Source organism: Microtus pennsylvanicus, chromosome 11, assembly GCF_037038515.1.
Source record: "Microtus pennsylvanicus isolate mMicPen1 chromosome 11, mMicPen1.hap1, whole genome shotgun sequence".
Classification (NCBI taxonomy): Eukaryota; Metazoa; Chordata; class Mammalia; order Rodentia; family Cricetidae; genus Microtus; species Microtus pennsylvanicus.
In genome coordinates, this window is record NC_134589.1 from 56,494,330 (window position 1) to 56,522,091 (window position 27,762).

General features: G+C 46.3%; 1 protein-coding gene across 6 annotated transcripts in view; it reads left to right on the plus strand.

The window, feature by feature from the left end:
• Positions 1-7,297: 7,297 nt before the first annotated feature.
• The window catches only part of Arhgap44 (Rho GTPase activating protein 44), a 157,492-nt gene continuing 137,027 nt past the window's right edge, over positions 7,298-27,762 (plus strand). For all 6 annotated transcript variants that reach the window (XM_075992154.1, XM_075992152.1, XM_075992155.1 and 3 more), the window contains exon 1: positions 7,298-7,497. In XM_075992154.1, coding sequence (XP_075848269.1) covers positions 7,445-7,497 — 53 coding nt within the window. In that variant the 5' untranslated portion in view covers positions 7,298-7,444. The remainder of the gene's footprint in view (positions 7,498-27,762) is intronic.

Consider the following 27,762-nt stretch of genomic DNA (forward strand, 5'->3'; position numbering starts at 1 on the left):
TCCCTGTTGCTGCCATGCCCAGAGTTCTACTTCTTCTAGGGTTCCCTGCTTCAAGGGCAACAGCACAAATGGCTGCATGAGTTTCCACACCTTTCTGAGAGACTTCTCCCATTCCTGGGACCTCACCCCAGTGCTACTCCAAAGCTTGGCAGAGCTATGAAACTGGTACTGGAGTTTTCCCAGAGGGATGTAAAGCTGGTCGCTCTCTTAAATAGACAGTTGAGGGCTATCTTTCCTAGCGCAAGGATATCCGAGCTTACAATGGTGGTGAGCCCATAGAAAACTTACCTTCCTCCATTGTTAATAAGAATAGGAACAGTGCCACGCTGCTGGGTGCGTTAGACAGAGCAAAGAGGACATCCCCTGATGACCCGTGCGATTCATGTGTGAACACAATAAAAGTTGTCTGTCCTCTACCCTCCACCATTGTCGGGACCCTTGATGAGCTTCTCAGATATGTCCTCTTCAGCTAGCGGCAGAAAGTAGGGTTGCCATCCCAGATGACTGGAAGGATGGCGATAGTGTGATGGTTCTTCCCGCCACCCCTGAAGAGGAAGCCAAACCGCTTCTCTTAAAGTAGTCTTTATCAAAGTACTTCTGTTTGGCTAAAAGCCCTAAGTCTGTTGGGTTGTTGGGGCTGCAGCTGCTCTTTCAACACTGGACCCAAAGATACCAGGCTACCTGTAGCAGTTATGATCACAAACTGAGGTCTGTCTATGTCTTCTGGATAGTTCAATGGAAACTATCTTGTGTGTGTGTGTGTGTGTGTATGTGTGTGTGTGTGTGTGTGTGTATGTGCATGTGTGTACACATATATATTAACTTTATAATTTAATTGGGGGGGGTTGAGACAGAGTTTCTTTGTGTAGCATTAGCTGTCCTGGACTGTCCGCCCGGCTGTTCTTATGACTCTTCACTCTGTGCCTTCACCAGCGTTCTGCCCCATCAAATGTCTCAGAACTCTGCTAGCCGGATCTCTTGGAAATAGATTCTGTGTTTGGCATTCAGAACTTTTTGGGGCCTTGCAGGTCTGTGATCAACAAGTAAGCAGTTTAAGAAGCTTGCTTCACTTTACGAAAGATCATCACTTTCGCAGCTGTCCTCACTGATCCACTCTTCTGTTACCCATTTTGGAGAGCAATGGGACTTGAAATTGCACTCTGTTCGAAGCATCTAAGGATATAACCCAGGAACCTAGAGTAACACATACACTCTCGGGACTCTAAAAATTTTTTTGTACATTTAAAGTAGCTATCTGAGGGAGTTCTTTAAATATTTTGTTACAAAGAGAGATGTGATAATTTTCTATTGAATGAGAACCTCAAGGAGGCTCCTTTGTCTGCCAAGGAGGAGGATGGACCCAAAGGTGTGAACAAGACTGTGCAGGTTGCTCACAGCATTCCTGTCTTAATCTGATGATTAGTGCCTGTGAACACATCCTATGAGAGGAGAGGTGATGGAGACCGTCTCATTGCTAAACTGCCTAGCAGTGGGCTACCATTTCCTGAAGTTTCTTTTGTGGGAGATCAAGAAATAAAACTCTTATATGAAACCTGGGGAAATAAAGATGAATAATACACAGCTACCTGTGGCTTCTTAGGGCAATGGCAGGCTTGGAAGAACAGACATGGAAAAAAAAATGTGTGTGGTCTGTGAAGGTTTAATGGGAAGCAGTAGAGGCCACTTGCACCCATTTTTCCATAGACCAAATCAGTCTCCTGGTAGCCCTGCCTATGATTAGGCTGTGGCTAAGCTACAGATCCAAAGGGGGTGGAAAAACTGGAATCGAGAAGGTGGGCATAGTAGCACATATCCTTAGTCCCAGCACTCTGGGAGCTCAATTCCAGCCTGGTCTACATTAGCGAGTTCCAGGCCAGCAAACACTGCATAGTGGGACCCAGACACAAAACAACAAGAACAAAAGGAAATACTAAAGTTGATAATGTAACTTGCCATGCCACGAGGAGGAGAGAAACATGCATAATATTCAAAAACTGTCTTGAATGGACCAGAGCGATGGCTTAGTGGTGAAAAGCACCATTGTTTTTGCAGAGGATCCAGGCTTGGTTCCCAGCATCCAAGAGATGGAACTACCTGAAAATAAAAAGTTTCCATACAGCAATGAAAACAGTCAGCAGAGTCCACAGAATGGGAGGGAGTCTTTACCAGCTACAATTTGGACAAGGGACAAATATCCAGAATTTACAAAGAAGTGAAGAAATTAAACACCAAGGAAATAAAATTGTCAATCAACATTTAAGAAATAACTGTTTGAAAAAGTGTTCAATATCCCTAGCCATCGGGGAAATGTAAATTAAAACTCCTTTGAGATTCCACCTCAACCCAGTCAGAACAGTTATCATTAGCAAATCTGCCAACAAATTTTGGAGATGATATGGAGAGAAAGGAACCCTTATCCACTAGAACTACAATATGCCCCAACTATTTCATTCCTGAGCATCTATACAGAGAATTCTTTACCCTAACCTAGAGATAGCTGCATACCCATGTTTATAGCAGTTTTATTAAGGATAGAAAAGAACTGGAGTCAGTTTCATTGCCCACAACCAGATGAATGAATTAAGGAAAATGTATTCATGCACACTCACGTATATGAATACTATTCAGCTGTAAAGAAAAACGAAGTTAAAATTTACAGGAAATGGATGGACTTAGATGTAGATAAGGGAATATGTAAACAAACACACACATGGCTTCCAGTATAATATGAAATAAAGAAGAGCAGGAAGGCTAAATATAAGGGGATGAGGAAGAGCTGAATACAGGTAATGGAGAACACGAGATATGAAATAGTATATAAAGATAATTGCTTTTCTAGTTCTGATTCTGACAAAGAAGCTTTATTTTTGGTTTTTGTGGTAGATAGGTGCATACAATATATTCATTACTGAAAATTTAATATGAAGCCCCGAGCTTCCATTTTGAATGTCTATTCTCACTGCACAGAAGGGTTGTGTATACTTTGGGTCTGGTTAATTTGGGTGTCTAATGTTTTTATTTATTTGTAAGATTATTTTAATAATAAAATTTGTAAAATGAAAACAAACAAAACCTACCTCCTTCCCAATACTGTGGGACCTAAGAGGTGGCTTTAGAGGCACACTATTGATGGCTGTGTTTACAAAGGTGATCAGAACCTCAGGAAATCACATAACTTTTTCAATTTTACACATTCCAAATGGCTTGCTGAATGGGTGGATCAGGAGTTTAAACCGCAGAGATTTGGAACTACAAATTCCCATCTGAAGAGTGATGGAGGGTATTGTAGAAAGTCCTTGTTTGGCAGCTACCTGAGCTTGTGACCTCTTCTTCAGGCTGATTCTCCAGACAAGCATTGCTCAGTGGAGTTTTCTGTAGTGACAGACATGGTTCATTTTGCCCTTCCGTATACTGTAGCCAGAAGTCACGTCACGTGTGGTATATTAATAGCTGCTTTGCTATAGTTGCTGTGACAATACGGTGACCAAGAGTAGAAAAGAGTTTACTGTGGTTTACACTTCTTGTAGAGTAGCATCCATCATGGTAAGTAAGACACGGAAGGCAGGACAACAGGAGCAGGAAGCTGGCTCAACTGATTTTCATTTCCCCACACGAAGTGGGTGGGGAGGGGGAGAAGGAGGAGGAGGAGGAGAAGGAGAAGGAGGGAGGGAGGAACAGAGGAAAGGAGGGAGGGAACAGAAAGCAGGGGCAGGGCAAAGCTATAAACTCTTAAAGTCCACTCCCTAGGGACATACTTCATCCAGCAAAATTCCACTTGCTAGAAGTGTCACCTTCCAGACACTAACTGGGGATCAAATGCCCAAATACATAAGCCTGTGGGGAGTCGTTATCACTCAGAAACCACATGTGGTTCTTGGATATTAGAAATATAGTATATAGCAGCTGAGGCGCTACTCTTAAACTTTATTTAATTTGATGCCAAAGACATTCTTACTCAGCGACTGGCTGTGAACTTGGCTACCATATTCCTAGGAAAATTTATTTCACATAAATAAAATGTTGAAGAAGGTAATATAAACTTTTTGGGGGGGGGGCTAGAATAATCCTCTGACCAAGCCAAAAGTTGACAGGTACAGGGAATTGCACTCCTCCCATAGATTAAAATCAAAAATTCAAGAACTAAAGTGCCTCCCCCCACCCGCTTTTCTTCCTCATCTCTTATGCAAATGAACTTCACTTTTAAGCATATTTCCTCTAGGTACAGAAATGACCTTTTAGGCAATTCCATGCCGGAGCTGCAGGGCTTTCTGCTCATCAGTGAGAGCCCAGCTGCTTCACACCCCGCTCATTCAGCTTTTGTAGGAACTGGAGAGATGGGACTTCTGTGGCCCCTCATGGAACTGCCCCTCCCCTACACATGATTTATGTGCAGGGACCTCTGTCTGGGGCTGTGAGACAGTGATGGAGGCACTTCCTGTCCTGCTAGACAGCTTCGCTACTCCCATTGCCGAGCACGGACTACAGAAGGAAGAAGGCACAGGCTTCTATCCCAGACACCTCCCCCAGAGCTGCAATGATGAGACAACAGCAAACCTAAACCTCTGGTGTAAAATAATCAAGGTATCCTTCCTACTCCAGCCACATGGCTGCCACTGTGTTCCACAGCGTCCGAGAATGAATTCATTGCTGGTTTTATTATGTAGTGGGAAAGGAAGACGGAGGATGTTCTGTATATATTTCCTGTTCACAGAAAGTCACCTGACTAATCATGACCTCAATAAATCATAACCCCTCCAGGAGGGATAGGTAGCACTTCATAGATTTATTTTTGGATAATGATAGAGTCTGTGTCTTATCATCTACTTCCCTTTTCTCTTCCTTGACTTCATCTCCTGAGTCATCATCTTCAACACCCCAGCAGCATGCTGAGTTCAAGTTCTTTAGGCCGCATGATATTGCAGTCCTTCATAAGCTACATGCAAACGCCAGTTCTTGGAATTCAAACTCTTTTCTTTAAAAACTTCTTTTTCTTACACAGGTCTCTGAAGTCTGGTTTGGAAGCTCAAAAGCACAGACTCAATGGAATTTTCCCTTTTCTTCTGTGTTATATTTTCTGGAGGACCGGAAGCAGAAGATGCAGTTAGAGCACGGCTGGGGTGCCTGAGATGCTAAGTTCTTCCCTTTAGTTAACTGAAATTTCAACAACCACACCTATCCATGGGCCGCTGTACTGAATAACACAGTTGTAAATGTGACCACCACCACCAGAATCCCCCCAAACCAGTGCTGTTTAAAGTCATATGGTGTTCTTAATGTCTCACTGCTACTTACATACACAAAGTCACACTTATCAGGGTATTGGTGGCTTTTCCTGTTGTTGTGAAGAGACACACTGACAAAAGCAACTTCCAAGAGTCCATCTGGTCTTGCAATTTGAAGGTGCAGTCTATCATAGCAGGGAAGTCATACAGCAGGACCCCAAGGCAGCAGGTCACAGGGCATCAGCTGTCATGAGGAAGAGAGAGATGGATAACACTCAGCTCACTCCCTCCATTTGACAGAGTTGGGGGCCCCAGCCCATAGAATGGTGCTGCACACATTTGAGGTGTCTTCCTACCTCCATTAACCTAAACCCTCTCCCACAGTCGTGCCCATAAGTTTGCTTCTCTGGTGATTCCAGAGCCTGTCAAGTTGAGAATCATTATTAACCACTGTGGTCATGTGTTTTCTAAATTCAAAATAGAAACAATTTGCTTATATAAATATGGTGTTGACATTTTAGCCATATCCACTCAGTTAAAAGCAAATGATGCCTTCACTGGCTAATTAGCTAGAACTCTTGACCTAATAAGCAGAGGCTGAATTCACAATTAATTAAAGATTTCATGTTCATTCAGCCAAAACATGCCTCAAACCATCTTTTGTTCAGCTGGCCAGTAAGATACTTAGATCCATATTTAGGACATCCTTTTACTGTAATCAACACATGGGAACTATCTTGGGTCATAGATGCTCTTTCATTTCTAAGAATAGGAATTATTCTGGATTTTCCCGTGGTGCTAACTTTTACTGTATCCATCCCAGTGGACTCTATGGTAGTTTGTATGTAATTGGATATGAAGAATGGTACTCTTTTATTTTTGTCTGTTGGAGAGCAGTGATTGCTATCAGAGATGGGGAGACTGGAGATGAAGGATGCCCAGCAGTTTCCCTAAAGTTATAATTACTAGGTACCTGGATGTCTAAGGGGAACTCATATCTGTTTGATCCAAAGCCCCTGCTGCCCAACAACTCTGACTTTACTTGAAACACATGATGACAAACAATTGGGATCATTTGCCATTTTCTTTCTTTTTAATATTTTAACATTATGTGTGCGCACGTGTGTGTGTGTGTGTGTGTGTGTGTGTGTGTGTGTGTAAGACAACTTGCAGAAGTCTCTTTCCTCTTACCATGTAGGTTCTGGAGCTTGAACACAGGTCATCAGGCTTAGTGACAAGCACCTTTACCTGTTGAGTCGTTTTGCTGTTCCCTGTTCCCTGCCACTTTTTAAGTCTAGCACCACAATTCCTTTCAACAAGCTGGTGGGCACCAGTGGCTGCCCAGCCAATGCCCATTCATAGTCTGGCAGTGGAAAGGAGATGAACACAGCTATGAAGCTAGAATCTAAGTCATACAAGAGAGCTGTCTCACGTTGGACCAGTAGACAAGATGTCACTCATTCAATCCTATATTAGCTTTGCTTACCTACTAGGTTTGGAGACGATTAAGGATGGCATTTTGGGATGCATGCTATGCCTAGTTCGAAACCCCTTTGCGCCAAGCTTAACCCTGTAACTGAACACCAATAAGGTGACCTTATACAATTTAATGAGCACATCCCACTTGCGTGTCTTCCTCTGAATTCAGCACTAAAACGTCTCACATTCTCTTGAGAAGCAATAGGAGCCAGATGCTCACTCTGTTTTCTGTTGTGTCCTTGGTTTCACCTTTCAAGCACGAAAATATTTACTGTCCTAGAAGGCTAAAGCTTGAACGCCTTGACAACACTGCCTTCTCCCACCTCTGCACTAAAGCTGTCCTTGCAAACTTTGGACAGAGGAAAGGTGGGAGCAGAAAACTACAAGTCCCAGCATGCACGGCACATTCCGCACAGGCGCAAGGGGACCACCCGGCCAGCTGGTCAGCCAGCCTGCGGAGGCTCCCCGGTTCGCTCGCCCGGCTCGGGCTAGGGGCTGCAGCCCGGGCGTACCGGCGGGCGCCAAGGGCGGCCCCGGGCGTGGCGCAGAGAAGGATGCGACTGGCGGAGTAGGCGGAGGTGCTCTCGGGAGGCTGGGCGCGGGCCAGGCGGCTCCCCAGGCTCCGCAGTGCCGCCGCCGCCGTCGCCCAGGAGGCTGGGCGCGGGAGCCATGTAACCCTGCGGCGGGCTCCGGGCAGCTCCGTCCTTCCCCAGCTCCCGGGCTAGCGCGGCAGCGGGACCACGATGAAGAAGCAGTTTAACCGTATGCGCCAGCTGGCCAACCAGACGGTGGGCAGGTAGGTCACCCGCTGGCTGCCTGGGGCTGGCACGCCCGCGGGGCTGCATCTACCGGGCGCAGGTGATGGAGCTGCCCTGCCTGGAGCTCCTGCGTTCCTCCTGGGGCCCGCAGGCGCGACCTCTCCTCTCCTGACCCGACCCTTTCTTGCTTCCCGCCGACTGGTCTAGGCTTGGGTTGCCCAGCTCAGAGAGTGACGCATCCTCCACCTGCGTCCCCAGCTGCCCCTTCACCTCGCCCTCCCTGCCTTTCCCAGGGACTCCCTTTCCCTCTGGTCGTGATTCTTACTGGAAACAGGTGTTTGCTCTGAAGGAGCTGGTGGCTGCTGAGTCGCTGGCTGCCTCCGGAGATCCCTCCCTACCTGTGCCCAGTTCAGGGCTGCTTCTGGTCCTAGGGTAGTGTCGGGCCTGGTCGACATCCCCACCCCGCACTCCCCGCCGCGACGTGTTTGTTTTCAGGGACTGTGACTGTACAAGATTCTGGATCACTTTCCTGGCCGCTTTTCTTTAGCTTTTGGGGGTGGGGAAAGGATGGCGGGGAGGGGGAAGGTGCTGGTGGCATGGCGCTGTTGTAGGCTCGGTCCCAAGACTGATTTCAATGTAGGGAGGGAGGCTGCAGAAAGCGAGGTTCAGCTCCCTTGGAAGACGAGAGGTTCGGAGGCTCGCAGCCAGGTAGGGGATGGGGACAGTCTCCCTCCCTCCCTCCCAGTTCAGTACAGCTCGGCCCTGGGAATCTGCAGGACCCAGACTGTTCATCTTGGTGAACGTGGACTAGATCTGGGCCAGTGTCTTCAGGAGCGGATCTGCGGGGTGCCAACATCTATTAAGGTTACATAAGGATTCTGGTGGGTCTCTTCCAAAGCTAGACATGCTCGAAACACAGGCTTGTTAGGTAGAGGGGATTTTTTCATGGAATCCTTGTGACTGGGGAAGAATTTCTCTGTGGTTGTCAAAGGAATTCAGGTGTGCGGTTTAAAGCAATCAGAGAGCAAAGAACCCCAGCCTCAGGTGCAATTCAAGTGCAAGCTTCACACGTGGAGTGCGCTCAGCCAGGTTTGTTGAGAAACCAAATACCTTTCTTGGGTGGGAAGTGGAGCTTGAGCTGGCACCTGGTAGGGTGGGGGTGGGGGACTTCTCTGGAGACTCGAGGACGTCTCAACTCCATGGAAGCATACTGCCCTAGTTACAGTGGGCATTTGAGGGCAGGGGATGTGGTGGCTTCTCTGGGACTCCAGATGGTTTCCAAGTAACAGCGTCTAAACTAGACTTGGATTCATTTTCCCCTTCCCAAACACATGTGCTTTAACATGAGGGGGAATTTATGAATAGCAGAGTCAGATTAGCCCAGATTTTTGGCATGGTACTGCCACAAATATAGCCTCACGTGGACCGTCTTTGGTATGTTGGATGCTGAGATAGTGTTTTCCTGGTACTGGGGATGTCAGGCTGACCACTCTTTACTGTTTCGGCTTCTGGATTACGGTCTGGGATCTGGTTTATGTGATGGCGTTAGACATCTCAGGGGGCAGTGGTCAGGGGTTGCTGTCTCTCGTGGTCTTGGAGTGGTGTGTGTGTGTGTGTGTGTGTGTGTGTGTGTGTGTTAGGATCTAAATGTCATGGGGAAAAAGCATTCATGCTGCCTTCATGAAACCCGAGTCTTCGATCTTTTTTCAGGACTTGTGAGATTTTTGAGTCATGGACATAGTAACCTTATTTTTTCACCTTAGTTCATGGAGGAAGTGAAAAACGGCAAAGACAAATCGGATTTTTTTTTTTTAAAAAGTGGTCTTACTTATTGCAAGAATATTCTTAGAAGTACAAATCCATGGTTATACCTTGCTCATCTTCAGGGCTGCTGGAGCTCTTGTATAGATGACCAACCTGTACAAACCGAGGCCCTGCTTGTATCTGTTTTGATGAAGTCCAGAGTGAACCCTTAAAGCAAAACTTAGTTCATGATGCTCCACTGCCCCACCACTCCCAGGGCCATCGCCTTCCACCTGGTAGTCCCCAAATTCCAGTGACCTGCATGACCACCTCTGAACCGGCAGGCCCCGCTGTCTCAACATGCTCATTTTGTCTTCCTTTCTCCTGGACCCTGAACCCCTGCCACTTAACTCTCCTGTGCTTCAGACATGTCAAGCCCAGTTCCACTGTAGGGCTGTTTTTCTTGCTGACTCCCAACTTTTACTGCCCGGTTGAGGATGTGGTCTTCTCAAATAGCATTCTCATCCATCAGGACTTGGCTCGCAGGCTCAGGTAGCCCCCGCTCCCAGCTCTTGCCCATCACCTTTTTCATTTTTTTTTTTTTTGCACAGCACTCACTGCTGCTTGAAAGCTTGTACCTTTTTGATTTTTGCCCATCTGTCTCCCATAGAATGTATTGATCGCCCTTGCATGCCAAGGACACACAGCAGCGCCTTGTAGGCAGTTGGTTGGTGCCAAGATTAAAATTTTCCTCCTGGTCCACGAGGGAAATGAAGGGGTGGCGTGGGGTTCTTCTTCCTATTGAGGATGTTGGGAGGCATGACCCGATGCATGGGGGAAAGGGCCGGGACTTGCTTCTTAATATCTTTATTCACTAGCCACTCATAGCGCTTGTGTTAGTTGTGCTTTCTATTGCTGTGAAGAGACACCACGACTATGGCAGCTCATATAAAGGAAAAACATTTAATTGGGGGCTGGTTTATAGTTTCGGAGGTTTAGTCCATTATCATCATGGTGGGACCATGGTAGTGTGCAGGCAGACGTGGTACTGAGGGTTCTACATCTTGATCTCCAAACAACGGGAAGTGAACTGTGATCCACACTGGGCATAACCTGAGGATAGGAGACCTCAGAGCCCACCCCCACAGTGACACATTTCTTCCCACAAAGCCACACCTCCCAATTATGCCCCTCCCTATGGGGGCCATTTTCTTTCAGGACTCTGCAGGTTTAGAAGTTTGGACAGCGGGTGCGGTGTTATGAAGTGTTTTATAGAGAGTCGTTCTAGTAGACACTCGGTTCTCACTCCTATGGTCTTGGAAGTAGTGACTTTCCATATTTCTGGAGGAGAGGTGGGCTTGAGAGCCACCCTTCTCCATGGCCCCCCACCTAGCTCACTTTCGGTAACTTGCAGGTTCTGGGATTATTCCAAATGAAAAACTTGTAGGAACTGGCTCATGTCTTTTGAACAGTGTAAGGGTTGCCCTCGAGTATATTCTTGGATTCTTAGTACTTTGCCTTGAATTGGGCATCTCTAACTAGACATCAGCAACTGTGAAAAGAGTTGCCAAGTGCTCAATTGGTAGGGTGTTAGTCTAGCATGTGTGAAGCTCTGGGTTGAATCTTTAGTACCACATGGTGACTCACACCTATAATCCACGTGGAGATAGCAGCAGGAAGATCAGAAGTTCAAGATCATCTCTGGCTACCTAATGAGTTCAAAGTCAACCTGGGATACATGAGGTCCTGCCCTGGTCATATTTTCCAGACAGTGCACTTGCTTCTGCCTTGATCTTCCCCATATATCTGGAAAGCTATTCCTGGCCACCCTGTACCTACTGGCTTGGAACACTTGTTATCAAGTGGGGCGTATTTGCTTGGGTGCTTAGCAATCTTGAGATGGGTTCTCTGCACATTAGTTTTCTTATTGGCAAAATGGGAATCATGGAGGTTACCCTGTAGAGATACAGGAATTGCAATGGCGATGATGTTACCACAGAAAAATGCCCAACATGGTTCTCAGCTTAATGGAGAGCATCTCTGGGATCTTTGGGCCGGTATTCAAGTCTTTAGATGGCATGCTTGTGTTCAGTCACTCGGTATAAGGTGGTCGGCTGTCTCCTATGGGCCACACACCCTCTGCAAACAGTCCTCTTTACCGGAGCCTGAATTTTACGGGTGTGCTGTGCTTCTAAAGGTTCGTTTGGAGTGTAATCTTTAACTTGTCAATCATCTTCCTGGCTTGATTTTGTGCCCCTTGGGGGCAGATACAATTTGGCATGTAGAAGGTTCTCTGAAACTCCTTGGCAACTGGATCAGATCCATGCATTGTAAGCAGAGGAGTGCTGGATAGTCTGGAGATGAGGGAGAGCACCTGGCGCTGCTGCTTTGAGTTTTGTACTGGGACTGGCTGCCTAGAGGACTGAGGGGCAGCTGCTGCTGGCCCGGGGGCCGCAAAGGAGGGCTGAGCTTTTGCCACATACGTGGCACCGTTTGCTTTGTTGTTGTTTTGTTGTTAAATCTTCAGTACAGTCCAGTGTCTTCTGGGATGTTACCCATCCTGAGAGTCAGTGTTCTTCTTGGAAGTGATATCTGGTTTGTGTTGGGTGAACCAAAGTGCTGAGCTGGCACTTTAGCACCCAAGAGATCTACAGGGTGAAAGAGGAGATGCAAGAAGCAAAAATCAGCCCCTGCTGAGGACTTTTTTTTTTTTAGTCTGCATGTTGGGAGCCCAGCAAACCCCCATCTTAGAGGGCTGTGATGAGGTTGAAGGAAGCCTGGCCTGATGAAGGGCTTATCGGATGGACCTTCAGGTTCTGAGTATTTTCCTTTAAAGCTCTCCCATTCAGCCTCCAGGAAACATTAGCCTTCTACATACACAGTCCTAAAAATGGATTCCAATAGTAACTGCCCAGCAGCTCTGCATCCGGTCTGCCCTTGTAGGACAGTAAGTTCAAGAGTAGGCAAGTGCCGATGGACTTGTAGGTAGGAGCAAGGCTGTTTGGGCTGCACTGGATTGTGTGGGCTTAGAGGTGCTAAGTTGGGGGTGGAAGAACAAATTTCGTCTCCAGAGCTCTGCTTTCCATTCCTCGACTGCTCGCTAGTTTGCAAGGCGGAGCTGAGAGGGCTTGGTTCCTCCTGCAGCCTTGCCAAGCCTCACTGCCGCAGCACCGACTGCACAGTTGAACTGCAGGCGGTTCAGACCTTGGCCAGTGGTCCCCGGCTGGGTGTGAGGCCATACAACTTGTAGGAGCTCTGGCATGGCCTGCATTCATGCTCTGGCCAAAGCCACTGAGGACCCTTTCCTTGAGGTCACTGCTTGTCCTTCAGCGCGCATCTGAAAGCCACCAGCCGATCAATAGGACCAGAGGGGAAAGTCAGGACAAGCCTTCATTAGTCATCACCTGCAATTGGCTGGCTGCGATCCGGACTTCGCAGACCAATGCAGGCTTCTGCAGCCACTTTCTATGAGTGCAGCAGGGCTCTCCAGACCTGAGACTGTGCCCTAGAATTCTTCAGTAGAGTCCTGGGAGCCCAGGCCCCACCTCCTGGGAGGTGTGGCTGTGTGATAACAACACAGACTGGCTCACTGCTGACAGGCTGCAGAGGCAGAGAGAAGGACCTTTGCCCGTGGTCCTCTGAACTCCTTACTCTGCAGGCCTGCCCCATCTACCCTTTGCTGGCCTGGTTTCTGCAGTCAGCAGGAGGCTGCCTGGGTTTCTTGCAGAATTCTCTCAGCCCAGACCTGCAAGTCACTGTGAGGGAGCTTTTTTTTTTTTTTATCTTGAGTAGCAATTAATCATCATCTCCCCTCCCAGTTCCCTCCATTGGTGGAATTCATCAACCCTGATTGGTGATCTTGTAATAGTGGGTGATAAGAAGCATTGTTTTTCTGTGGCTTTTTAAGAAAGTAAATTAGTAGCCACGTGAATAAAACAGTAATTTGTGGTTGTTTGTTTTAGAGGGATCTGTAATCATCCCTTTTATTAGTAGTCAAGAGCAGATTATTTCAAATGCTCTTTCCGCAATGACGGTAAACAGTGAAATTATGCTTGGCTCAGAGCTGAGGATGTTGGAGCTCAGAGAACAGGTTCAGGGGAGAGAGTGGAAGGGCCCAGCTCCCCTCTGGTTCGTGGACCTCCACCCCCTTGCTGCCTTGGGAGGCTGTGGTGCCCAGCAGTATGAAACTCGCCTTTCTGTCCAGAGAGCAGATGTGGCTTTCACTTTCTAACTGTAGAGATTATTTTTAGAATAAATGTTTATTTTCCCACAGAATTCATTTTTTAACCATGATTTTTAGTTGCATAAGTAATGTCCATCATAGAGAAATAATAGACTTAGGGATCGTTGGAAAAAAAGGGGAAATTTAGGGGTTCTCTACACGGAGCCACAGTAATTCTTAGATGCAGTCTGTTAGCGGGCATCTGCAGTCTCTTAGCACGGTGATACCTTGGTTGTGCGAGCTTCCTGGAGAGAGTGCTTTGCTGCTGTTGGTGATGCTGTCCTGTAGAGCCACCGTTGTATCTGCAGCCCATTGTTGATCCGTACATCGTCATGGGTTACATGACTGCATATTCTCAAAAAGAATAATGACCGTATTATGTGTACTCTTGTAACCTTCTTGACCCCCTTCCTGTTATCTTGATTATGCTCTCATACCAGATACATATATGCATATAATCAATAACATAATGTTCTAGGGTATCTCATAGTCCACCATAGCTAACTGGTTTCCTTGTTGATCCTCCTACCTATTTATGTCTCTAAGACGACATTTCAGAAGTGCGACTGTTGGATCAGAGAGCGTGTGAGGTTTTAATACTATGTGAATGTGTGGATTTCGTGCACACACACACACACACACACACACACACACACACACACACACACTGCTTTTCCATCCTTTGTAGAATTCTCCCTCTCCCCAGCTCTATCAGCAACTAACACGATTTTTTTTTTTAGTGTGTGGCAAAATCCTTGGGCTTTTAGTTAGCTTGAACTTTTTTGTTTGTTTGTTTTCCTGGATATTTATCACTTTTTCTGAATTGCCTACACTTGTTTTTGTCTTAATTTCCTAAATTTATGTTCACAACGTTGCTTGATTTTTAGGTAATTTCTCATATCCCAGTATGTACCTGCTTAGTCGCCTGTGTGCACATTTCCCTGTAGTTCCCGAGTGCTTTCAGAGTTTGGTTTAGGTTTTTTGTTTTGTTTTGTTTTTCTCTTCATAAAGAAATCTAATTTTTGTGTTTGGGATTTGTTAATTTATGGTTTATGCTTATTGATTAATAAGCAGACCCAGAATACAGAGACACTCAAACATCTTCAACAGTATCTGGAAGGCCTTGATTTTACCATCCAGTCTGGAATTCTCCAGCCATCCGTTCTGATGTGTGATGTGTGTTAGAAGTCATGTTTCACTTTCTGGGTCCTTCTTGTTTCTAAGTTAGTTATCCTATTATTAAGTGGATGGTGTAATTCATATGTACAATACTGAAGTACCACTATTAGGTCCTTAAAATCCCAAACCACAGGTCTGTGCTTGAGGGTTTCTGACTTGTTTCCTTGCTTGCCTTAATCAATTCCAGTAGGAAGCTGAGGTGGGCTCAGTGGTGGGCAGTGGTAAGTTGATTCTCATTCTAAGGCCCCTGTGTTGAGGGGACAGCAGAGCCATGCTGGACCCTGCACCCCAGCTTCTGTTAGGGCTGTTCCAAGGCCCAGCCATCAGAGCTCTGAGCCTAAGGCTGGAGACTTTCCTGTCTGCCCTGTGGAAGAAAGGTGTTCGTCGCCTATCCACATCTTCTTACGAAACGTCTTTGCAACATTGGGTGTTGTGAGACTTCACCGTCCTTGTAGAGTTGGGTACCATAAGCATGCTTCTCAAGGAAGCATCAGTTTATTTAAGCTTGTCTGTCACTTTCTCATGTAGTTGGTTATGATTTCAGTGCCCCTGGCTCATGATTTCCTTTTTGGATGATTTAAACTTGTTGCTGTGCTTTGGGGATTAGAATCTCTCTCTCTCTCTCTCTCTCTCTCTCTCTCTCTCTCTCTCTCTCTCTCTGTCTTTGTCTCTCGCTCTGTCTGTCTGTCTGTCTGTCTGTCTCTTTCCTTCTTCCTCTTTTTTGTTCCATTGCTCTTAAACAATTTAGAACTTCGGTTACAGGATTCTCCAGTAGATCAATGTATCTTTTACAAATAATAGTTTTGTGTCTTCTTCTTAGTTTGTGCTTACTTCTTTTTCTTGTCTAATTGCATTGTCTAGTGCTCAAAGAAAGGCACTATGATATTGTGGCGATGTATAGGCACCTTTGTTATTGACTCTAATAAAAGCGCATAGTAGTTAGTTTGAGATTTTTTTAAACATACATTTATTTATATGTGTATGTGTGCTTGTGTGCATGGACTACTTGTGGGAATCAATTCTCTTCTTCCAGTATGCAGCCTGTGGATTCTGAGCATCAGACTCAGGCAGTCAGGGTTAGCATACGCCGCGTGTGTCCCTGGCCTTTGGAAGAGTCTCCAGTACTGAGCTCTCCTCTCCTGCACACTGTGGTTTGTTGGCTGTTTCTGCATGACTAGGTTAAATTTATTGTTTGTATGGATTTGTCATCTTTGCTCTGTCTCTCACATTTTAGTAACAGTGTAAAAATGGATTCTCCAGTCTTCCTTTCTAAGGAGTGTTGAAACCAGGACTTTCTCATTCCTTGAAGTTCGTGAACAGTTTTCCAAGGACACTCATTGGATATAGTTCTTTGGCAGGTTTCCATTTTCTTCTCTGGCCATTAGACTAGTCATGTTTTCTTTTTTTCCTTCCTTGAATCACTCTGAGTAACACATTCTTAAAATATTCATTTTATTATGATTTTGATGTTTAAAACAAGTTTAATAGACTTTGCATATAAATTGGACTTCCAATGTGGTTTAATGTGAATGTCTCGCTTTTTCCCCTTGACTAGCTTTGCCCCCATCTCCCCACCCTCAAGATCTGTTTTTAGGCCTAGTTTACTCTCGTTTGAATTCTCTCGTGATTTCCTTGGGTTTGTTTTGCCTGCTCTGAGCAGTCAATGTCCCATGCTGTATGGGAGGCTAGGTCAGATCTGCTATGGGAACTCAAGTAACATAATGTCACAGTCCGTCCCTTTGGGCTCATGGGAAATGAATTGAGATGGAGGTGAACTCTCTCAAGGTCACTGCTTTTCTGTGAGGGGTCTGGGAATCGATTCTGACTCCCTCCACTCTTCCCTGGGCACTGCTGAAGGTGAGGAGAGAAAGGAGAAATGACATTTCTTGGCATTCTGACTCTTCCGTCTCTGACCTAGAATTCACAAAACTGGCTCTGATGTGAGAGACCAGAGATAGTCACAAAGTTCCCCTGGAAGTGACCGGAGCCTGGCCACCCCCTCCCAGTTGCATCACCAGGGCTTCCCTTCTTTCTGCACATCTGTCTCCGAGTCTTGCGCTGTCTCCCCGCTGCAGATTTGAAGGAGCTGCTCAGCTCCTCCCTAGGGGCCAACATCAGGAAAACAACCTTGCTCTTGCTGCTACTCCCGGCCTTTGTGCTGCAGTCAGAGGCATTTACTGCCATGTTCAGCTTCAAAGTTAGTTTTAACAAAGGTATTTTTAAATGCCCTTTCTCCAGAGAAGGGAGTAATGAAGGGAACAGAAAGTCTCATCCTACCACCATGACATGACACTTCATGCGATTATTGCTGGGCTTCAGTGAAATAGTAAATACAATATCTTTAGTGTAATGCCTGTTTATAATAAGCAGCTAATAGATTATAGTTATTACAGGATCCCTCGCTGTGCTGAGAGTCTCTTGGACACAGCATATGACACACAGGTCCCCTTTACCTGTGTTCCTGAGAACTTGAAACTTATAACTTGAAACTGATGGCCATTTGTCTTTGCCATGTGCTTCTATGTGTTTAACTAAGAACATGATTCGCGGCATCAGTAATGGCAGTAATATAACAGTCAGAGCGTGCCAGATCTTAGTGGCTCCCAGCACTGGCCCATAGAGTGAGGACAACTCTTCTCGCTTCATGCCATCCTGGCCTCTGTCCCACAGTTGCCTCCATGGTGGAAGAAAAGGACACAAGACGGCCATGAATCACACTCTGGCTTCCAACATGTGCCACGTCTGCCCTTTCATTGGCCAGAACAAGACAGCTGGCCACACCTCACTCCAGATACAGCCCTGAAAGCCAACCTTGCTGCAGGCATGGAAGGGGAGACAAGGCTGCAAGACCTGTTCTAAAAACCTGGCTGAGATACCTGACGAGGACTCTTCTCATTGTAGCTTCCTTATGGATCGAGTGCTGCTTATAGACCCACTTTGCAGATGGAAAAATAGAGGCGGAAACCAGCAGGGCCAAATTTGCGGTGCCTCCTGAGTGGAGTGAGCCTGGATGGAGGCCTCCTGCTCTCTCCCTAGTACCATATTTTTGCAAGCCACAGGGTCCCAAGTCCCTGTAGTTTAGGTCAGTGTGGTTCTCAACTGAATGACCCTTTCACAGGGGTTGCCAAAGATCATCTGCATATCAGACATTTATGTTATATATAAATATATATTAAATATAACAGTAGCAAAGCTGCAAGTTATGAAGTAATTTTGGATATGAAGGTATGAAGTAGCGATGAAATCATTTAATGGCCGGGGTCAGCACAGCATGAGGCACTGTGTTAAAAGGCTGCAGCCTTAGGAAGGTTGAGAACCACTGCTCTAGGTGGTTTTAGAAATGCTAATTAACTGCGCCTGACTTAAATAAAAATAAAACTGTCTCCATTCCTTAAGGTAATGGAGTATCTTGTATGGAGCCTTAACCACAAAGTGCATAAATGAAATTTTGTCAATAGAATATTCGCTGCTGTGTTTCCTTTAAGCAGCGTCAGCAGAAGGGGCAGAAAAGCGCCCTTTGAAGGTTCTTTGCCTTCCATTGGGAAGGCAGACTGTATTTCTGCAAAAGCCTTACAGTTTCTTCCCCAGCTCGGGACAAAACAGCAACCTAAGAGCTGCGTCAAGAAGACCAGGCTCTGGCCTCACAGTGCCTCCCTGGTCCCCATCATCAGTGTGTGCATTCCCACTGTTGAGGTGAGCATTGTCTCTTAAGTGTACCCCAAACTTGTGCGTTTACTTGACAGACCTCCGTTCTGCCAGTGCCCCCACTTTCGACACGGGGAAGGGCAGAGTGCTGTGGCTGCTGTGAGGGAAGACCCTGGGGGCGACATGCCCCTCGCTGCTGTGCTTTAGTGGTGGCAGTAGGGAAACTGGAGAGGATGCCGGACATGAACAGAGCGAGGGCGTAAGTTCTGTGTTGACATAGTTGCAACTATTTTAACATTTGCTTCACATGGGGGAAAATGTGAGAAGATTGTAGGATAAGGACACGGGATCCAGAAGATCACTCGGAGGTGATGTCCCAACGCTAAAGCTGACTGCATAGGAAAGCTTGGCAGGAAGTCCGGAGAGAGGGAAGGTTAAGCCTGCAGGACCAGTAGCCATTTGTGATTTCTGCTGCTTGTACATTGGCATCTGGAGTCTTTGAAATAAACACACAAACAAACAACAAAATTGAAAACCTTCCGGGACTCAATGAGAGCAACTGTAGTCATAGTTTCTTGTAATAGTTTTTATCTTTTTGGATCTGAATGCAACATGTTGGCAGTTCTTTCGAGCCCTGGTTTCAAATATGGGGGACTGATCATCTCTAGTGTTCTGGACATGATGGGAGACCTCATTTTGTGGCATAGACTAGCCTGCTGTTGGGAAGTGACTTTTAGATCAATGAAGCCAGTCATGTTTTTGAGGGTTTGATGGTAATTTCTATCTTTCACTTTTTAATCTACCTTAAAAACTTGTCACATTTATGTACCATATTGGGAGCATACGTGTGCATGACACACGTGTGGAGGTCAGAGATCAACTTGTAAATGCTGGTTCTCTGTCATGTGGGTCTCAGGGATGGGCACAGGTGATCAGGTGGGGCAACACATGCTTTTACCCACTGAGCCATCATGCTGACTTGCTTCTCTCTTTATAAACAAAAGCCACCTAATTTAATGGATATTTATGAGAGACACTGAAAAATCTAAAGTATATAATGTTGAAACCAGGTTAATTAGCATTTTACCTTAAGTCCTAATATCTTTTAATCTGGTCTATAAAAGTTTTACTTATTTTCAGGATGATCATGTAATTGTGATACATCTGGATAAGGAGACTCCTGATGATGGTGATCATGTCTTTATGCAGAAACGCTTCAGAATTCTGTTGCTTTGTGGATGTGCATGCTCCATTGTTTTCTGTCAGAACTACTGTGGAGAATGCGAGAGGAATTATTCTTGTGTTTCATTGCTACCAGGGTTTTCCATTTTTAGAGTTTTAAGGATGTGTGTGCATGCCAGAGTGTGTGAGTGTTGTGTGTGTGTGCACTTGCATGCATGCTACATGTTTGTGTGCATGAAAGAGAGACACAGAGAGAAAGAGAGGCAGAGACAGAGAGAGAGAGACAGAGACACACACACACACACACACAGAGAGAGAGAGAGAGAGAGAGAGAGAGAGAGAGAGAGAGAGAGAGAGAGAGAGGAAACAAGTGCCTTAGGAGCCCAGGAGGATTGGATGACCCTGGAGCTGGAGTTACACATGGCTGTGAGCTGCTGAGGTGGATGTTGGGAACACAACTCCAATCCTCTGCTCTTAACTGCTGAGCCACCTCTCCAGCCCCATTTGGAATGTGGTCAGCACCAATCAGTCCCTGGGACCAGGGCATCTAAGTGGGCAACCAGGCTTCTCTTGTTGTAGCAGCAGACTGTGGTCTGTTTGGGAATGGATGGGGACTACTCTCTAGACCAAAGGAAAAGTTGAACAGTGCATCATGGGAATAGCTCGTGAGAGCCTGGTCACAGGGGATAGAAGACACTGGAGGGCTTTCTGTTATGTGCTGTCACTGGGTCATTCAAGCTGCACAGACCAGAGTCTGATTGGTCAAGCTTGGGTCATGTCATTGGAAGGAGTGATGCCATTCAGCAAGCCCAGATGCTGACTGATTTCTATAGGCAGTGGAATTGGAACCCACCCACCTTGACCAGCTTGCTAGGATCTCTTGACTTTTAAGGAAGTTATTTTTACTTTTATAATCCTGGTTAATTTCTGTGACTCTAACCCTGAAGTAATGTTTCTTCCTCCTTTGACTATGATCTTGGGTGTAGCTCAGGCTAGACTTGAACTTGAGACTTCCTGCTTCTGTTGGTAGAGCGCTGGCATTGCACAAGTATGTCACCCCACTCAGCTTGTCTGCACCTTTCCCTTTTTGTGTCAGAACTATAGTTCGTGTCTGCAGCCTGAGTGATTGCAGGGACCCTTCTACCTAATCTGGCCTTGAGGTGATTCTCCTGACTTTACATTGTAGTCTTGAACACAGTTTGGACGACTATATCTTTTCTTCTATATTAAGTTTTCAAAGTGTTTTCTTAGGACTGTAGAAAATTCTGTGAACCACTAATTTATCTTAGAAATTGTTCTGGTTAGATTGTTTCTCTTTTCTTTTCTCTTCTTTCTCTCTCTCTCTCTCTCTCTCTCTCTCTCTCTCCCTCTCTCCCTCTCTCCCTCTCTCCCTCTCCCTTTCCCTCTCCCTCTCCCTCTCTCTCTCTCTCTCTCTAAATCTTGATACAACCTAGGACCATTTGGGAAGAGGGCACCTCAGATGAGCAACTGCCCCCATCAGGTTGGCTATAGGTAAATCTCTCTGGGGGCATTTTCTTGACTCATAATTGATGTGGGAGGGTCCAGCCCACTGTGAGCAGGGCCACCCCTGGGTGGCTTGTATAAGACAGCAGGCTGAGCAAGCCATGGAGAGCAAGCCAGTAGGCAGCATTCCTCCATGGCTCCCGCTTCAGCTCTTGGCTGACCTCCCTATGATGGAGTGTGACCTGAGAGTTGTAAGTGAAGTAACCCTTTCCTCTCCAGTTTGCTTTTGGTCATGGTGTTTTATCACAGCAATAGGAAGCAAACTAAGATAGAAATCGACAGTCTATTAAGGCTCCGGCAGGTTCTGCAGTCACGAAAGCCTGGTGATGTGTATCTCTAGGAATGCTTTGTGTAGAGTAATGACCACTCTTGTTCAGTGTAGCTTATGCAGTAAAGAAATCTTAACTTTCCTTTGATAAAAAATTATTTTAGTGGGTTGAAAACTAAAATATTCATTGGGAACAGTGTGAGGTTTTAGCCCACTGCACGGTTGCATAGTGTGCAGATAGCTATAAAGGAGTGTTACTTCAAATGACAGGCCAGCCAGAGGTGGGCCAAGTTCGAACACCTTGTGATTTGGGGGCTCTTGTTGTCCTCCGGTTTTCTTTGCTTTATCTTCATTAGTATTTTGGCCTTCTTGGGCTTTTTTTCATGGTCCAAATACAGTTGCTGTAAGGAAGAGTGCGTGCCATTTGCAGCAAAGTGGATGGCACCAGAAGTCGTCTTGCTCCCTAGCTCACTGCTTAAGGGACTGGAGGCTCTGCCTGCTTGTGCAGACCGAGGCTTACATGTTGAGTCCTACTGGTGTCATTTATTATGCTTTGTCAGACTCAGAAATACAAGCATCCCGCATTCTCTCTCACGCAGAATCCGTGTTTACATTGCTATATGTGTGTATACCTATATATGGAAGGTACACAAGTAGATAGGGTACTCTGAGACGGAGAAGCTGTCAGAATGAGCGGGGAGGAGATAAAGAGAGGATAGAAGAATATACATGACTGTATAGAATATATAGGAGACTATTGGCTGGGAGGGATGGGGGAGGGGACTGTGTGGGGGTGAATATATACAAAGGATAATGATATAAATGTGTAGAAATGCCACAATGAACCCCTTTCCTGGTGCACTAACAAAGACTTGAGTGAGAACTGAGGTTGCTTGCAAAACAAAGGTGACTTACTTCCGCATTCTTCCATCACAGAGACAGGGAAAGGCACCACCTAGAAGGCTCTGCTCAGGAGATAAGAGTCCTTTCATCTAATCTAAGCCCGTGTTTTACCGTATTTACACTTGACCTTTACCGTGGGGCAGGGGAAGGAATGTGGTGGACTGGTGGGGCTCAGACTGCCCACTGAAATAGGCACAGATCCATCAGGACTCCTTCAGAACCGAAGAGAAGGGACTGTGGTAGAGGGATGGGCGCCTCAGTGAAGTCAGAGCTCACCAGAAAGGAAGACCAGAGGCAGAGGCAGTGGCTCATCCACACAGTGCCTGCCCTCCAAACACAAGGACCTGAGTTTGACTACCCAGAACCCATGTTAAAACCAAACCAAACCGAACAGTATGGCAGTGTGTTCCTGTAACCCCAGCACTGGTGAAAGGGGTGGAGTGGAGACAAGAGGACCTTGAAGCTCATTGGCCGGCCAGTTTGGTTAATTGATGAGCTTCAGGCCTGGTGAAAGTCTGTCTCCAAAACTAACTGTGAGAACTCCAGATATTTGAGCATCCGTGGGTGCCTGAACACATGTGTGCCTGCACAAGCCACACTAACAAGTACATACCACATCCCCCCCCACACACACACACGCAAAGAGAAAGCCACAGCTGGGGGTGGTGGCACATGCCTGGAATCCTAGTACTTAGAAGGTAGAGGTAGGATCACAGCAAATCATACATAGTGATGTCTAGGTTAGCCAGCACTGAGGAGTGAAACCCAGTCTCAAGAAACAAAGGCAAGCAAGCCAAATTAACAACAAAGAAACAGAAAGGAAGGTGAGGTCACTGTGTTACAGAGCCAACACTGTTCTCAGTGACTTGCTTTAACCCAGTGATCTGTGGACTGTGTCCTGGGGAAAATCAGCCAGGGAAGGCCACGTGTTCTTCTTCAGGTGGTTTCAACTTTGACCAAGCCTTGTTTCTCCTATCTCAGCAGTTCCTTCTATTCCAGAGCACTAGTTCACATGGACGGTTCTGCTTCTGGCTGTGTCTTCGGCAAGTCTTTGCACTCTGGGCACAGTGTCCACGGTATAGAATTAGTAAGGGCTCAGAAAACAGTCGGTTACAGTTATCCTCAGAGTTCAGCCCTCCCAGTGTCCCCGCACGGCTGCTCTGTAGGCATCACAGTTCTGTTCATTCTCTCCTGCTTCCTGCCTCATCCCGTTTTGATTTCTGGTTGCTGTGACTTCTCCACTAGGGTGAAAGCTGTGCACACTCACATAGATAGGGGCTTAGTGCCACTCTGGTGCTTTGTGGGTCCTTTTCAAGAATGGGGTGATGAGACCCTCTGGATTATTCTGAAAGGACTCAAATGTGAATAATTTTTTTTAGATATATTTACTTAGTATGCATGGATGTTTTGTCTGTATGCACAAATGTTAACCCTTTGTTTGCCTGTTGGATTCCCTGGAACTGGGTTACAGTAGGTGCTAGGAATTGAATTGGATTATCTGCAAAAGCAACAAGTGCTCTTAGCCTCTGAACCTTCTCTCCAGTCCCTCAAAGGTGGGCTTTTTAAAATCACCTGATTGTTTCAGGTAGGGTCTCACTCTATAGGCTTGGCTGGCTGGTTTAGAGCTTGCTATACTGACTGGGCTGGTCTTGCCTCATGGAAATCCTTCTGCTCCTGCCTCCCTAGGGAAAAACTAAACCGGAGAATGCTTTTCTTAATTGAAGTTTCCCATGCTAAATATGTAGCTAACCATGCCTTCAGTGGAGCCAAAAATGTTCTGGGCTTGAAGACAATCTGACATATCTTTAGAAACCTTAGAGATAATTTATCTTTAAAGCACAGTTTACAAACCTTTATTAATATTCTGCTATTACATAGTCCAATCACAGGGGGCCAGGGATAGTGGAAGGCATGCCTGTTCATGAGGCAAAGATGCCATTAAATGGATCTGTATTTGCAACCCAGTGCCACAGCTTAGGTCCCTGGAAAGCAGATCCTGAGAATAAGCCGCAGAGTGTTAAGAAGCACTCTTAGCATCTCTCTGCATGCATGGAAGGGCACGAAAGGACTGGGCAGAGGGATTTGCATGGTGGTGTGTTTTTCATGATGACCTCATCAGATTCCATGCTAACTTCCAGAACTAAAATAAGTTCAAAAGTTACCCTGCATTGAGGAGAGAGGGCAGGAGAGCCTTTGTACCTTTTCCTTGGTCAGCTCCCCTGAGGTAGGACATGTTTTATGGTAGGGTTGATGGTGAGGTATTCAGGATAACCCAGAGGAATAAAACAGGGTCTTGTCCTTAAGGGGTTTGTGTTCCAGTAGGGACCACGAGACACAAGACGCTACAGAAGTTGGTTTTTGTGTTTTGATTGTACCCATGATAGCTTGAACAATTAGGTTGTTTGGGAGAATGGAAACATCACTACATCTTTTTAGAATCAATTGGCCTGGGAACAGAAACCTATTGAAACTGGGCTTTGAAGAGAGCATGCGGTCTTGACAGAAGAAGATGAAGAAGAAGCATAAATGTAAACATAGGTCAGGAAACTGTGTGGTTACAAAGGAGACACACACACCTAAGATATATGTGTGTAGAATTTAGTCCTTAACTCATTAGATAGATAGTCAGAAGGCAGCGTGCTATCAGAACCAGATCTAAATGCATCAATAGGCAGTTATCTCAGAGACAGGCTGACGAATGGGAGAACAAGATGAAGGACATTCTATGTTGTGTCTGACCTGGTTTCTATAAAAAGCCCATTGGAGCAAATAGCTTCCTAAACATGAGTGGTTACCATATTTGTGAATGCATGGATCGCCCCTGGGAGAATAGAAAGACTCTTCATAGCACCTTTGGATAACTGAGACAGGGAAGGGAGTCCCCAGTTTTGACTGCATGCATGGGCTTGTTTGACTCTTAAAAACAGAACAAAACCAAAACCAAGGTAGTAGTCTGCATAGCCTTTTGGCATTTTGAAATACCTTGTTTTTCTTAACCAAAGCATTAGACCTGGAAATGACATGGCAGGTTTAGAAAGCCTCCTTACCTAGAGGGCTGTTTTTTTTTTTCTTTTTGTTTGTTTTCATTACACAGATTAGTAAATGGCAGATCACATTCAGGCAGGTCAGGACCCTTGGTGACTGGGTCCCTGGTTTGCCTGGGCATCTTACCTGTCATCGTTGGTTGCTACGGGTGGGTCTCCCTGGAGCTGCCCTATACTATTCTGTCCATGCTGTGCCACTTGTTATGAGAATGCTGTGCATGCATGGGCGCTGTGTGTTCCGTTGTTCTTGGCTAAGCACACACAAATGTATGGGCATCAGACTTAGCTCCTACTGCCAAGACTCATGGGTGAGTATTTTAGCTTGCTCTGTGTTGCTATGGTAAAACACTGGCCAAAACCAACTTGGGGAGGAAAGGGCTTATTTAGCTTACAAGTTACAGTCTGTTGTTGAGGGAAGGCAAGGCAGGAGCTCAAGCAGGAACCTGGAGGCAGGAATTGAAGCCATGGAGGAACACTGCTTACTGGCTCGCTCAGCTACCTTTCTTAGGCAACTCTGGCTCACCTGCTCTGGGAAGGCTCTGCCCACAGCGGGCTGGGTTCTCCCACGTCAATCAACAGTTGGGGAAATGCCCAATGAATGACTGTTCTGATGGAGGCAGTTCCACAACTGAGATTCCCTCTTTCCAAGTATGTGTAGGGTTGTATCAAGTCATCAAACCTAGCTGTGACTGAACATGCTAGCTTCAGAGTGATACAGGAGGGCTGTCTTTTCTCCCGGCCCACTGAGCTGCAGCTGACTCTCCTTGAGGCTCACTGCTGTAATGACCTCTCGCCTTGGGTTTCAGATATTGGAAGCTGCTGGCGATATTTGTAAAAGCAATACCCACCCCCCCCTCTCAAAAGATACTATAGCTCAAATACAAATGTCCTCTAGAGCTTCTTACATGGAGGATTTGTTGCCAGATGAGGACCTTTTGAGAAGTGGTTGGATTCTGAGGGCTGTTACATCACCATTAGATTTTGATGGGTGGTGATGTTGTGGAGATATGGTGAGTTCCTAGCATGATGGTGTTGTGGAGATGTGGTGGGTTCCTAACATGGTGGTATTGTGGAGACGTGGTGAATTCCTAACGTGGTGGTATTGTGGAGACGTGAGTTTCTAACGTGGTGGTATTGTGGAGACGAGGCGCGTTCCTAACATAGTGGTATTGTGGAGATGTGGTGAGTTCCTAACGTGGTGGTGTTGTGGAGACGTGGTAAGTTCCTAACATGGCAGTGTTGTGGAGGCCTGGTGAGGAGCAGGTGAGGAAGCTAGAGGAAGGTGGTCACTGGGGGATGAGTCCTTGGGGCTTTGCCCTGCCCTGTAATTTTCTTTGCTGCTTCGCCCCGGTGGCCATGATATGAACTGCTCTACTCTGCTGGACCCTCCCTACCACGATGGGCTGAAGCCTCTGAAGCACAGGCCGTGCAAATCTTCCTTCTTTTGAGCTGTGTCTGCCCTGCGTTCAGGGATGAGGGTGAAAGTCACCATTGCACTGGGGTCCTGGTGGCGTAAAGTGGTTCTCCGCAGCAGCATTTGCCAGACTTTCTTTTGGTTTTCCAGACCAGGCTGAAGTGCATGTGTCCCTCTAGATGGGGTCCTGTATATTCTCATAGCCCTTCCTTGGACAGTGGGCAGCATGCCGAACCACGCATCCCCGTCTTGTCAGTGTCCACACTGGGTGTAGTCCTCTGCTGAGGATCTGCCTCCGCTTCCTCGAATCCCTTTTACCTCCAGCTTTCTCTCTACTTTCATTTGTTCTCCCTGCTTCTTTTTTTTTTTTAATTTCAAAATACTTGTTTTACATTTTAAACTGGTAGGTTGTCTAAAATGGTTAGCTGTTTGGGTCAGGTTGCTGGGAGGAAACCACCTGACTTTCCCACATCTGGTGACCCTTGACCCTTTCCCTTCTGCTTTGGGCCTCTCCTGCCTATTCTTTTTGCACCTCACTCTTGGCTTTCCAGAGAAGCCAGGGCAGAAGGGCTCTGATGCTGGTTGTTCTTCTGACTTTTGAAAAGATCCCCGCCTTCCCTTCCCTGATTCTCCCTGCTTCCTGGGGTCCTGTGGACTATAACAGAGAGGGGTGCGGAGGAGGTACCCCAGCGGTTATGCTGCGAGTGGTTATGGTGAGCAGGGCTATATATAGGTAGGTGCCTTTTGCATTCCCTTGCAAAGACCTTCTCCTTATACTCATTCATGAAGGGGCGTGAGCAACCCCCACCCCCACCCCCAGGCAGTGAATGCTTATTGTGTTCAGTACTGGGAGAAATAGAAATACAGAAATAGTCTTAGTGGTGGTGGTGGGGTGAGTAGAGGAGGCTGGAACAGTGAACAAGACATTGTGACATCCAAAGAGGTGACAAGTAAAGGATAGGAAGGATCTGAGGCAGAACCTGCAGTGATCATTGGGACCCATGGTAGATGTGCAGTCACATGCTGCTTAGAGACATTCCAGTAAATAACAGGCTTGGTTGTGCGATGATAATCCCTGATTTTATCACCTAATGGTGTCATAAGCACATCCCATGGGTTTGTGCAAGCACAAAAAAAATTGCGTAGGCATGAATTCTCTAGAGCGTGTTCCCATCACCA